The sequence below is a fragment of the Xiphias gladius genome, chromosome 24 (genome assembly GCF_016859285.1).
Source record: "Xiphias gladius isolate SHS-SW01 ecotype Sanya breed wild chromosome 24, ASM1685928v1, whole genome shotgun sequence".
Classification (NCBI taxonomy): domain Eukaryota; kingdom Metazoa; phylum Chordata; class Actinopteri; order Istiophoriformes; family Xiphiidae; genus Xiphias; species Xiphias gladius.
The window spans coordinates 24,981,420-24,995,734 of record NC_053423.1 but is presented as its reverse complement, the minus strand read 5'-3'; the positions used below and the strand labels follow the sequence as shown (position 1 = coordinate 24,995,734).

The following is a 14,315-nucleotide window of genomic DNA, read 5'->3' as shown; positions in this document are numbered from 1 at the left end:
GACAGGGAAATTATAATGATGACAAACGGCGGCGGGACCAGCACGCATCTCCGATGAGAAGAGAGAGAGGAGGAGAGGGGAGTTATGGGTAAAGAGGAGATATACGAAGGCGAGGGGTGAGATGAGGGAAGAGATGGAGGGAGGAATGGGTGACAGAGAGACGCCTGGGGAGTTTAGTTTTAGGATGTGACCCAAAAACATTCTTAAAGGTGTAACAAACTAACAAAGATGGGGATGGCAGGAAGAAGAGTGGATGTAAGAAAATTGCAATATTATACAACAATTATAATTAGCTCTATTATATAAGGGAGGGATAAAAGGAAATAAAAAGGAAGGGAAAGGGTTAAGGAGAGGATGGAAAAGAAAAGAAAAAGGACAGAGGACAGAAGGATTAAACAAAAGGACAGAACAGCAAAGGAAATCATTGGGAAGAAGGAAAGGTGAAAGGAAAGGATGAGAGGAGAGGAGCGTAGGGATTTAGGAAAGGAAAAGAGGGTAATGGACAGAAAAAGGAGATGAGGATAGAAAAAACAGGAAAGGAAAACGGAAGAGTAGAAATGGAGGGAGGTCAGGAAATGAGGAGGCAGGAAAAGTTAGGAAAGTGAAGGAAAGGAGGGGCTGATAGAAGAGGGGGATACTTGGGAAAAGAAAGGAAAACAAAAAAGAGAAGGAGAAAGTAAAGGCAAAGAGGACAGATGAGAAAATGGGAAAGAAGAGGGATAAGAGAAAGGGATTGGGTTTGGAGAGGAAAGGAAGAAAGAAAAACAGCAGACAGAATGAAAGAGGGAGGGAAATAAGGATATAAGAGACGAGGAATGGAAAAAGGACAAAACCACTACTTGTACAGAAAAATACAAGGATCATCGTCTTTATGAGGAAGAATGGAATGAGAAGATAAGAAGCCTATTTTAATGGAAGACGAGTATGTGAGTGGTTCCTGACCAGGCTTGAGGTTCTTACCATGGTGGTGAGGATGTACTTGTAGAAGGCGGACGTCATCCCCAGCTCGTTCGCCTGCAGGTCACCAGAGGAGGAGAAGAAGAAAAACTCAGCACTGTGAGAGCAGAAATGAACCTCAAGCTTTCCCTGAAGAAACACGAGACACGGTTTGTTACAAAAGGACCCATCTACTCTGTAGTTTCCACCCTGCACACTGACAGGCTGTATCGGAGCATTCCTGCTTGTTGGCTGAGACGAAACGACCTTGAAACTGGTTATGTCTCCGAATTCGACTACAGGATCTGTCAGTGATGAAAAGCTGCTCAGAATAGTTTGGGCAGGTAACACTAGCAGCTGAAAGAAGGCCAGTGTGTTCCCACTGGGTCACGTGCAGCAAAAACTGAGCGTTCTCTAGACGTCCGAAAGCTGTTCTCTGAGAGGTTATGTGGCCACGTGTAACCCAGACATTTAAAAGCCACATTTCTACGTGTCTTTTCACCCCAAAATCCAAAACTCAGTGCTGAGCAAGCAAGTCCTCGTCAGCGCTACTGCATCTCCCTCCTCGGCGGAGCTTTGCTGCTACTTCAGCATGCTTCCTGACCCGCTGAGGGAGTGGCTTTCCCCACAGCACTCTGTGAGGGAGTAGGTGGAAGTGAGTCTCGCTGGTATTTGTCATTCAGTTTGGGTGTCAGCATTTCAGCATCACGGTGAATTACTGTGTTTTTGCTGGCTGCACAAATTCCAGTGTGTGCTCTGTGTCCTCGGTACTAGTGCTGGCAAAAAACGCTTTGATGTGTAGAAACCCGTGTACGTGGCTCGACTCTACCAGATCCTGCACGTGCCGGACTCAAGCCTGTACCACTGGAGCATACTGAAGAGACCGCCTGGGAGCTCTGAGGTTCGCCAGATTCATTCATGTACCAGGGTCTGACAGTAGACTCTGTGCTTTTAGCCTGTTGGACTGTAGATTCTTGTTGCTTGTGGAGTTTGTCAAGACTCACCGCTGCAGTTTAGCTGATGGTTAGGCAACTACAGTATGTGATGCCTGTTAGTGGTATTCTTACACACTGACTGAAATACACCCAGTAGAAGTAAAATAAATACTTTTATCATTTCCAGGTCATTTCTTATTTCTGCTACTACATGTTACAACATACTTTTGAGTTGGTAGATTTTTGCGTATTTACCATAGAAATGATACACATGTCGCATCAACACAATGACAATACAGTAAGTAAAGCAAAAGATGTCTTGATTTCATAAGTTATCAGCTTTATGTAGCCAACAGCGTCATATTCTGGAAGATATTTTTCCCCCTTTTTTCGATACTCGCATATCTTGTTATTGTGCTCTGCACTTTTGTGGCCTAAAAGGTGAGCAACGTCCGATGCTCAAAAAGATCACGACATTTAGAGGTCTGGACCTGGGTATACGAAGGCAACATGACACTCCAACGTCCTGGCACTGCAGGGTAGGACTCAGCAAACTGGTCCCAGCACGTTGGTTTCTTTTAAAGAAAAGTATCAGTACTCCCGTCAGCACGAGACAATTGCTGACTTTCTCCTGCCAGACATGCATTCGCTAACCTCGTGAAGCAAAACAACAGGGCGCTAGGCATCGTTCGCTAACGCTGGGCGCTCATGTTGGCGTTATCTGAGCAGCAGGTGAAATCACCGCTCAGGTCTGGATGTGATGTGGCTGCAGATCTTTGTTTCAGCAGCTCTCCTTTTGTTTCATGAACCTGCTGAAATTACTTTGTTCCTCTTCTACCTGCTGCTCTTTTTTCAGGGCAGCTACTGCTTCAGCCTGTTTACATGCAGCATCCGAACAACAGAACAACTCGCCCACTATAAATGTTCACAGCCAGCCTGGGATTTCAACCGGCAACCTCACAGCGAGGAGCCTGCAGACTGCCTGGGTTAGTAAGCCATTAACCTTCCACACAGCGCGACCTTCACGCTGCTTCAGTCTGCAGGTTACTGAGCGGTCTTATTTCATATTCCAAACTTCTCAGGCCTCCAAGGTTACTAAGCAGAGAGGGAAATTACAACCTGCCAAAAGCCTGTAGATTTAGTTTGGGGCTGTAAAGTCTCTCGACTCTCCTAGCCAGTTTGGCAAGAAACCAATCTGTGTCTGAAGGTCCCGTTCTACTCTGTAAACACCACAGAGGAATAAACACACAAACAAGGTAGGAAATAAAGATGTTTCAAACAGACAGATGAGCAGGACTGTTCAGAGTCCCAGCTGAGATTCTTTAAAAGCCTCATGATATTTCAGTTCTACCGTGAAGTAAATTAAACAGCAGATCCTTCAGCTGTGACTGCTGAGTAAAATCAGTTAATGTTTGCACTGGGACATTCATCGGTCCCCACAGGAGTTCACAGTCGCTGCAGTAACACAAAGGCTGCAAATTAAAGTTGTATTTCTCTTGAAAAGATGCTGCAAACTCAGCAGACATTATCAGCTCAATAATCAGACTGAAACTCTGCAAGATCTTGGCGGAACTGAAATATAGAACATAATATCAGATGTCATTCTGCAGATCTTAACCCTTTGAACCCTGGAGGCTGTTGTTGCTTGGTTTCTTTTTTCCTTCATTCACAAGCTTTTGGCATCATCACTGTCTCAGCTAGGTATGAAATATGTTTTCATTTTCAAAGTAAGTTAGGCTGCTCACAAATGGGATCATCTGGCGTGTGAGCAGCACTGTACGAGGTCTGGGAGGAGTTTTTGTGAAAAAGAAAAATAAGATTCACACAGCTTGGAATTGTTTGTCAGGCAGTGAATACTGTATCTCCGGGCTCTTCGCCATCTTCCGTCTTTAAAATAATTCTCTGTCTGATCACACAAGTCAGCACAAACAAAATGAACAAACTTTAAACCAGTTCCAACTCGATGCAGAATCTGTTGGGAAATGACATCCATACTGGACGTCCTCATGAACCTCGTGATTTACATCCAGTGCCAGGTTTTAGTGCTAATGCAGGGAGTGATGTAATATTACAGAGGCAGAGAGTAAAAGTGTGGAGCCCACGTCACACAGACCTGCTCGATCCATGAAGCGAACATACAACATGACTGGTCAGCCAATCAATCGCCGTCACCTGCTCAACTGAATCAGACACAAACCCTGACCCATCATGTCGTCGCTAGAGGACGGTTTAAATAGTCACCTCACTCATGAAGTACTTTTCCTTTGCTGTGTAAATTAGCACTTGCTCGTGCTGCCTTAACCCCGATGGTCCATTTCCTAACGGCGCATTCATTTCCTCTGACATTACTGGAGGTGCTCTTTATTTCAGGTGAGGCAGAGCGTTTTCTGCTTTAACACACGGCAGGAAACCTGGTATCTGTATATGAGCGGACAAAGAAGAATGTTCCAGCTGCGTAAGAACCACGTTGATGGGACGTCTGATTCTTAGTAATGTTTGAAAACAAACTTGTAGTATATTAGTTTTTTTCTAATATCACTTACATTGTGATGAATCTGCACCTTGAAAAGTCATGTTTCATTAGTTATTAGGGCTTCCAGCTTTCACTGTTGACCATAGACGTACAGAAAACAATGACCTGGATTCCTTTTGATACTGAGGACAAAGTAAAACAATGCAGGTTTTGAAAATGTCGACACCAACAGCTGTCTAGTAAATGGTAGTTGTGACAGTTTCAAGAAAAAAGCGAAATCTCCGAATGCCCTGACCTTCCTGAGGATGTGGTAGGAAATGGAGGCGTTGGCGTCGATGATGATGGTGGCCACTTTGTCGTCACGGATCTCCTTCAGCAGAGGGGTGGGGTCCAGACTGTCATCCAGCATCCGCACCGACAGCGTCTCCCTGGAGATGAGGAAGCGGCGGACCAGCTCCTCCAATCGCAGCAGGCCTAAAGGGCGGGAAAGGTGTGAGAGTTGATGGAGCTTAACACAACCTCATTAAACACATCAATAAATATGTACCGTTTTCCCAAACATGAATTTATGGCTGGGTTAAAGCTGGGTCTCAGGACGTCAGTGGAGCTGAACAGGAGACAGGAGTCCATAAATGATTCTCGCCTGAGTGTTTATCTTGTTTACTTGTAAAATTATTGCTTTGACCTGGAAAAAAAGGTTCCAGGAATTGATGGGACTCAGAGTCATTAAGGAGACAAATAACTGGTGCTGCCTTAAAAACGTCCTGGCCGGTAAAGAGGCAATAAACACAGACGGGGATAATGGTGACTATGCTGAGAGTCCATTAATTTTCCCCTCAGAGAATCAACTTGGTCCCGTGCGTCCATACAGAGGAGATTGGATTCACTTAAGCTGCTGATTGTTACACAGTGACACATTTTGAAGTAAATTAAAGTTTCAATCCTTAACATTTGATCAAATCAAAGCCCATTTTTGATACTATCTCATAGACATCCAGTGTATTTACATTCACTAATTACTTCTAGTCGTTTTTATTGTGCTGAATGGTGCTGTAGTCAACCTGTATCAATGAATCTGCAAGCTCATTATTAAAATGCATTCGCAGTAAACACCAATAACCACGTTTGTCATCAGATTAAGCAAGACTGAATCTGAAAAGGGTCGGTGTGCTTTAAACCCCCTCCCTTCACACCTTTCCGACGTAACTTTCCCAAACAGAGCATCCACGCACACTTGACAGAGGGAACCAGAGTGGACAGTCAGGTGTGTGGAGGTGTGAAAGTAGTAGCAACCAAGTGCCACACCATGACTTTCTTCACGAACAGAGGGGCAGTTCCCCAAATACAAAATGAGAAAACTGTTCCCACCCTGTAGGTAATAAAATCCCCTCAAGTCATACTGGCACTATCTGAGATTTTCAAAGTACTGGATCTAGTGCTGAAACTATTCAAAATGAGGGAATCGTTGCTGAATGAATCAACAACAATTACAGTGATGGATTATTGGCTTAATTCAGTTTTCAAGCAGAAACATTGTCTGGTTCTCAAATGGGAGGATTTGCTGTTTCCATCTGTTCTGTATCACTGTATCTCTGGGTTTGGACAGAGAACGTTAAGATACATCACCCTGGGCTCCGGGAAGTGGTGATGGTAATTTTTCATTCACTTCTGACGTCTAAGATGTGAAACTGTGATGAATTGGTTGAAAAAAAGGGGCAGCAGTAATTCGAGCTTCAGCAGGAAAACAAGCATAATCCCTGTGAAGCCACGCTTTTGTAGGGGCTGACGGTTTAAGAAAATTCGTATTTGGCCAAAAAGGATTCACATGCAATATCTTGTGTGACTATTTTTGTAACCACAACTGATGTCAGAGCCACAGGTATGTATTTACTGTGTTTTATGTAGTTGATGGTACAAATATTAATATAGAAATACATTTAAAGGAGGAGGAAAGTTTCATTATTAAAATATTTCCTGCATCATCTCAGTAATAACATTCAGAGCCTCTCGGCCTCCGACTCCTTTCCTCGTCCGCCCGTGACAGAAGAAGCGGGCATGTCTCGGGTAATGCTGCCATAAAGCGTTGATCGTGGCCCTGCTGGCTTTAAGTGCACCCGACAGCACCCTTCACCGCAACGATACAGGCCTCTTAAACGCTGCCGTTAACGGGCCGAGGGTCCGGCTAAAGACCGGGGGAAGGTCCTGCAGCTAGAGCAGAGGAGCATTAAAAGTTAGCCGGGCAGCCCAGTCAGGTGGAAAAACAGGAGAGACGTCGATAAAAGTAGAACGGAGCGGATGAGAGGGAGAGGAGAGGAGGGATGCAAGGGCGAGAGTATTGAGGAAATAAATAGATGAATAAAAGCATCTTCACACTATTGACCCTCAAAAACCCAGCTCATCAGACAGACTCTGCTAATCCATGAACTGACTGAATGATGCACATTATGACCGAATCAGTGTTTGACTGTACTGACCAGCTGACTGGCCGATGAGGTGGGTCACCAGCTCGTTTATAATTTGCCGAAACAATTGTTTGAAGTCCTGTTCTCGTGGTCGTGCTCCATTTCAGAGCATGTAGTTGCACTCCAGTTGTGCTCTCAAAGAAATTCTTCAACGTTTTGCTTTTCAGCGCCATTCTGTAGCTTGTACATCTGGGTGCAACAAAAGCTTCATTTGCAAATCCAAAAACTTTGGCATGTGCTGGATCAAAAGCCCCAGACTAAAGGCAGAAATCACACAAACGATCTCTAAGCAGTACTGACAGCTTGCGATAAATTAGGGATACACCTCTCCAACCCTTTCTCTCCCCATACTGGTATCTGTGGGTACCCAGCACTGATCCCATACCAGTGCTCTCTTTTGCCGCCATGGGAAATCTGTACACCTCACTGCGTGCAGCTCATTGGGATCATTTTACGTGTAATGCTGATTGTGTCTGACTGATATATGATCTACTCAACGAGGTAAGCACCGGCACTGATACCATTCGGCGGCACAGATGAGTGCATTCCCACGGTCAATTTAATATGGAGGCAATTCAATCTCGTGACTCTTCATCACGCTTCCGTCCTAACTTCATATTTACAGTCCAGAGTGTTTACATTATTCAGTTCATCCTGTCTCATGCAAACTGAGCTACACACCTAACAAATCAAGCTAGTTCTTTTGAAAGAAACTAAATATCATATTTCGTCTTCAAGCATATCAGAACTCCTAATCTGCTGCCATAAGTGCAAATGAACTTTATCCCCTGGCAACAGTATCCAAACTTTGGTGAACGCTACCATATCTGCATAAACCGCTTGCTGCTAACGAACCCCAGCTGTCCTACATTACATACAGCACATTCAGCCACTCAGCACTTCTGGAAGAACTGTATCTAATTCCAGCTGAAACACTGCGCAGACTCAAAATAATAGAGTTGATCAAATAAACATGAATAATCAGAGAGGAGCTCCAGTTCAGCTCATGAAGTTACCGGAGGGCACAGCAGAAAAGCTACAGCAGCTCTAAAATCAAATCTATTCCGCCTTGAAGTAGGTGAGGAGGCGCTGTAACCACCAAAGAGAGGACAGACAGAGATATGGAGGAGAAGATGGAAATAGAGGAGGACACACGAACACAACGGACTTACACTCTGCTTTGGCACAGATGAGGCTGGCTGTTGGGTAGCCGAAGGAGTGCAGGATGGATCCGATGGCCAGGCTCAGGTCCTCGTTGCTCGGGTAGAGCGTCACTGAAGCGAAGCGAAGGTAGGGCAGCTTCGGGGTTTCTTCGGGACCAATCTTCACATGAGGGATCTGGGGGAATGATGAGGGAGGAAGAAGAATTATTAGGAAAAGAACTGATGGCAGCTTAGGGGTTTCCTAAAGGCCAATATTCATGTCGAAGAAAAAGAGTGGGGAAGAAAAAGTAAAGGAAAGTCAAGAAGGGGCGGGAGGACTGAAAGGAAAAGAAATGAACATGAATCAAAAGGAAAGCAAAGAAGAAAAAAGAGAAAGCGGAGAGAATAGGAGATGATGACATCAGGGGATCAAATATTTTAAAAATAATCAAACCATACAGGCTATAGAGGGAGTTGAGATAACAAATGAAAGCTTTAATCAGACGGACACTCGCTGATAATCGAGGCTTTGTTCCGTTTCAAAAAAAGAAATTCTGAAAATAGAGCAAAGCCCCGATCATCAGCGATATTAGAAAAGAGAGTTTGAAGTTCACCTCCACACAGTCAAACTTTAATATTTAAAGGATTTATGGGGCGGATTATTTTGGAGGAACGAAGACAGAAAGAAGTGTCCAAATGGACAGAGTTCATCTTCTGGGGAGGATGAATGTGCTCAGGAAATTTCACAGCTTTCTCTGCATCAGATTCTTGTGCTCAGGTAGAAGTTTTGGCCTGAAGCTGGGACTAAAGAAACATTATGAGTGTCCCTCTGGTGACCACGAACCTTAGGCCTACAGTGCATTTTGTTTTCTTTTGACCATGACCCCGATCCTTTCTTGGCCTTACCCAAGGAGATTTTGTGCCCTAATCTAAAAAGAATTTTACCATGGAGGCTGAAGATCAGAAACCAGAAGCCACAGAACTCATTTTTGTAGCCGTTTGGGAAGGTACTGACAAACGACTTTTGTTTTTTAGTTCGGGGGACTTTGAACTCTGATAAACCTTTTTCATCACAGCATTTTTTTTTTTTCCCCAGGTAGGCCCAGGACCCATTTCAGGTAGCTCATGAAACAGGAGCTGGTTCTGGATTGGAGGAACCTGGTAAAAGCAACAATGAGGAAGTAACACAAAGGTTAGGGCCCATGCAGCAGTCTAAACCTGGTTCTAAATGTAACAGGCCAACCATAGTTCTCGACACCCAAACGTCTGTATATGTAGTATACACATGGTATGGTTCTATGTTTGGTTAAAACATGGGTAAACAGTTAGTAGGTTCCAACGAACGGATGGAAAAGCGTAAGAAAACTGGACCTGGCCAAATGAAACCATCTGAGATCTTTACCCGTTAATTTGAGAAATACCGAGAGTTTCAAAGTTGCTCTGCTTCAATTCAAACTCCACGGAGCAGAGGTCCTGTGACTGACAGTGTCTGTATCAGGCTGAAAAATGAATGATATCGCCGATGAATGAGGAATCAGGTCAGAGGCCAAATGTCCTGCGTGATCCAGCACTCAGTGATTTAACCTCACTTCACACCTGCAGAGGTTTAAACGTTAAACTGTAATTAGCTCAACAGGACTTCGCTCTGATCTGCACAGCTTATTTTAAATCCAAGCTGAGAATTCAATAATATGAGACCTGTCAGGCAAAAGAAAAAGGATATGAGGACGGTTAGAGGCCTAAAGGGAGACGGAGATGGACTCGTAGATTCACTCAGGCAGGAAAATAGTTAAAAATTAAAGCCTTTAAAAATCCATAAAGACAGTTTGAGACCTGCTGCCTGAGAAGTGACGGGTTTTTTTTCTCAGCACAGTTTCAGTGCCACTGCAGAAAAACGCGCTGTGACACGTGTGAAGAGACCTTCCTAAGTATTTTACCTGAATAACATTATATTTTTATATAACGTCATCATCGTTTTTGTCAACCATGGTTCCACTTCAGCTGTTTTATCAGGATATGATTTGTAATTCAATTCACCACTTTGGACTTTGGAACATAGCTCCGAATACTGTAGCGGTCACAATACATTTACTACATTTGCAAAGCATTACTCGTAGTCTGAGGTGTAAAGTTGGGAACACTTACTCAAGTACAGTTTGGTGGCACACTGTCTTCTTTTCTGTTTCTTAGAAGAGCAAAAATCCACCAGCGCGAATATTTCAATGTATTTCCAACGAAAATCAACCTGTTTCCGATAGTTTCTAAATCCAGGGGTGGTTTTTCTGGAGCAGTGCTGCCGCTCTCAGCTGAGGTCACCGTAAGGCCTCACGTTCTCGCAGGTCCCGCAGAAGCTCCGGGGGCCAGATGTGACTCACCTCTTTCTCCCCGCAGATGTGGCTGATGGTGGACCCGGAGGCAGGACTGGAGGCGGGCCCGATCACTGAGACCACACCCTTCGGCAGGATCTGACACACTGACAGAGCAAAACACAAAAACACAAAGTTTTGCATCAGACGTTTAAGCGTATTTGACATATTTGTGTTCGTGGGTCGAGCCAGAGAACATCTTCCTGTCGGGCTGCATACGGCCAAAACAAACAGTAGACAACCTGACAGGCGAAACTCAGGGCATTGTAAAGCTTTCTCCTGTGAGTGTATGGTAATCTTTGCTTTTTCAATACGGACTGTAGCTCTCTAGCATGTGTTATACAGTGGCGCTATTTATTGGTGGATTTGCACTGCATGATTTTGGGGTATATTTATAGTGTCGTGTGAATGGGTGTTTCAGGTTAATTTTTCAGACTAAAGTCTCTGGAGGCGTCGTCCTTTTACGGTCCAGCCACCGGAGTCCAGACAAGAGAAGAGCTGATAAAAATGCTGATATGCTTTGTCTGAGTCTCCTTCAGTTGTTCCCCTGCGCTCAAAGCAATAAGCTTCACAAGCAAAGCAGGGGTGTGGCCAGTGCCCTGCTGCCTCTTGGTGCCCTGGGTTTCACCTTTCAGGCCACATACAGGCTGCCCTACCTTATTAGTCTAGGTTATGGAATACCTGCAGACACTCAGGGCTGAAAAGGCGACTCCCAGCTTTATTTTTTAGGTTAAAAAGAAGAAAAAAAAGGTCCGTCTTTCTGTTTATTGTTCAAATTCCCCTAAAAAAAGATGCCAGAACTGATCAGTCGAAGATAAAGAGTAAAGCACGGTTCTCATTTAGATTGTTTTTTGCCAAAATGTAAGAATTTAGTTAGACAATCAAACTGTAAGTGCAAAGCGGCGGCAAGAACAGTGATGAGGACAGGTCTCCCCATCCCCAGTGCACGTTACAACCTTTTAACACCGACACACGCAATGAATGTTCCTGTAGTCATTAATTCGGCCGGTGACTAGATCCAAAAGCTCTGGTTTCCTTTTTCCTGCCTCACGAAGGTGAGAGGACTCTGAGAGGAACATCCGAAAACCAAAAGACACGCTCGCTCAGCAGGTAAGAAACAGGAAAGGCTTTCAGGTAACACAACTGCTTCAGTCGCATTCAGAGTGGACCATGGGCCAACATGAGAGGTTTCCGGATTTTAAAACACACAGAGAGAAGAGAACGTACATGGAGCTGACGGTTTTCTGTATGAACATCTCAATGTAGAAGCTTTTATGACTGTACTGTGGTTGTTACTTACTGTTTGTCCTTGCACATAATGCAACGTTTGTACTGTACAATTTGTGCCAGCTTCCTCTCAGTTTGTGTGTGTGTGTGCTCTGCGCTGCTCTGACAGAAAATATTAACTGCCTCTCCATCGTGAAGTCTCTTTTTGCGCTGCTGGCAGTTCATAATCAATAAACGTCCTCGGCAGCTGCTCGTGCAGAACGATGCGGGCTCTCCGGTCACCATGACCCCGCTCCACACTCTGAATCTGTAAAGCGCCAGCACCATCCATCTGTTTGCCGCCATCACGTTTGAGCAGATACTGACAGTATGAAAATAAGAATGAGACATTTTCCTACTTACCTTCTGTGGTATCTGGCCATTCAGATGGTTTCGGTTCTCCGGCAGTCATCCCAGTGCAATGAGGCTTTTTTTGCAGGAAAAAAAAAAAATCCTTCCTTTTTTTTCTGCTTCCATTGTTTTGTCTCCGTTCTTTTCGCTCCAGGTCGATCATCTTAAGAACTTTTGTGACCAGTTCAAGTTTAATTAGCAGTCTCAGACCTGTGCTGTGTGAGTTGCTACACTTGTTAAACAAGGGTGAAGAAGGAAGTCATAAAATATTAAGATCTGTCTGAGATACTCACTTTTAACCTGCACTTTATTTCACAAGTTAACCACATGTGTTGACTAATACTGCAACTATTAGGCCTTTTTCACAGCAGACATTTAGACTTAGAGCAGCACGAGCCAACCCTTCTCCTGAAAATGATGTTTCTATTCAAGTAAACTGCAACAGCAAATCCGTTTTCTACAAAATGTTACTGAGACCAGATCATGTTTCCTATTAACTTAATGAGGAAATGTTGTTCGTTTACATATTTGGCAAGTCACAGATACGTTGTTACTGAACAATATCTGATCCTGCAGCACAACATCCACCTACAGTGACTCCAGCATCATTAAACCGTTTTATGGTTCTGTTCAGACTCTCGCAGCACCTGGTTCAGGTTCGGGAAAGATCCTGGTCCGGTTTAATACAGAAAAAGTTCACAGCTGACTTCAGACGCCAACCTGTTTATTTACACTGAACCAAAACCACCACCTCTCCCGAACCTTGACCAAAGTGCTGTTGTTGCCTAAGCCACAGACGGGACTCTGGATGTGGACCTGGTCTCCGGCCCGATAGTCGTGAGTAACTCATTCGTATGGTGCAAGTCGTTTTTCACGAAATTATAGCGCAACTCCCAGACTACGTTCAGACTAAGCCGAGGAACTGACAGAGCTGGTGCAACAGGGAAACCTACAGTAAATGGAACAGGGTCATTATTTACACATGTACTTTTTCTGCTATGACAAGTCGATTCTTAGGTGTTGGGATCATTACGCCGTCGTTCAGCACACTTAGCTCCTTCGTTAGTTTCTTCTACGCCCGTTTGCTCCCTGGTGTTCGGCTCAGTTGAACATGTGTGGTATTTAAAGTGCAGGTTCACTGAGGCTAGAACAGCCATTTGCACTTGCTGCACTATTGACCCGCCTTGCTAAATAAAGGTTGCTGCTTTATTGCAGCGCTCTGCTTCCTCACACAGAACGCTTGCTAAAGTTTAGCCTGACTGGAAATGTCAGGAGAGCAGAGGAAGGAAGCTGGAGGAAACGCTTACCACCACACTTTCTGGTAGATGGAGGAGAAGACAGACACTTACTGGTGTCAGTGGTGTCATACTGGGAGTCCTTCTGCAGCTCGTAGACGTCCACCTCCACCCTCGCTTGGGAGGAGCCCTCCATCAGACTGTTGATGTTCTCCCTCGCCAGTGCCAGCGCCAGACGCTCACCACGACCGCACACTGAGTGGTCATCCAAGATGGCCGCTGGAGGAAGAGAGGGGAAGAGGAGAGATTAAGGAATGAAGATGAAGAGAGGACAGGGAGTCTAGAAGGTGAAAGTCGAATCCAAAGGAAGTTTTGAACAAGAACAGGGTTTAAGGCCCAAAAATGTATCAGTCAAAACAATAGCATTTTTAACATTAATGTAAAATAAAATGCATTATGATCCATAGCTGTTGCTTTTTCGGCTCATCATCTTAAGATGATGACGGAATGAAATCATCTAGAGATCATGAGGTTGAGTTGTTCATAAGTTTCAGTATCTTGAAATAACAATTGAGTTTTGTCCTTGAGAGAACGAGGCATCCTGATCAAGCTCAGTACCACCGCTGAGGTGCCCCTGAGCAAGGCCCCAGAACCGCAGCTGCTCCACTGCAGCTGCTTGGCGGCCAGCCGATCAGACTGTGGTCGTACTGGGTGTGAACAGGGCGCTCCTGGAAAAAGGATCCGTGCTAACCTCCTGTATAGTTAAGATATAATATGTCTTTTCCCTGTACACATAAAAACACTTGAGTTTAACCCCCTTAAGAACAAGTCATGTCACTATTTTAAGACAAGTCGTTGTCTCTGTGTCAACCTCTAGAGTATTATATTGTTCTTATTTGCCATGTTTCCCACGGCTCTTTGAGGACAGACAGCCATTTTCATTGTCGTGAAGCGGAGAAACTTCTCATTCTTCTACAGCTACGATACTTTGACGGCCGAATTCACACAGATGCATCCCCTTCATCCCAAAGACAGGCTTGTCAGCTCTTTACCAACTTCCCCGCTAACACATGCACTAACAACATCTCCACTGTCCCGATAGCATTTCTGGACAGGAGACCGAACTATTGAGGACACCGGGAAGCTAAA

General features: G+C 44.5%; 1 protein-coding gene across 1 annotated transcript in view; it reads right to left on the bottom strand.

Annotated features, from left to right (window-relative positions):
- Window positions 1-14,315, bottom strand: part of LOC120786477 (glutamate receptor ionotropic, kainate 5-like) — an 80,962-nt gene that overhangs the window by 51,900 nt on the left and 14,747 nt on the right. The window contains exons 4-8 of the mRNA XM_040121948.1: window positions 13,281-13,445; window positions 10,324-10,421; window positions 7,979-8,144; window positions 4,640-4,818; window positions 961-1,014 (exon numbers count right to left, since the gene is read on the bottom strand). Coding sequence (XP_039977882.1) covers window positions 961-1,014; window positions 4,640-4,818; window positions 7,979-8,144; window positions 10,324-10,421; window positions 13,281-13,445 — 662 coding nt within the window. The remainder of the gene's footprint in view (window positions 1-960; window positions 1,015-4,639; window positions 4,819-7,978; window positions 8,145-10,323; window positions 10,422-13,280; window positions 13,446-14,315) is intronic.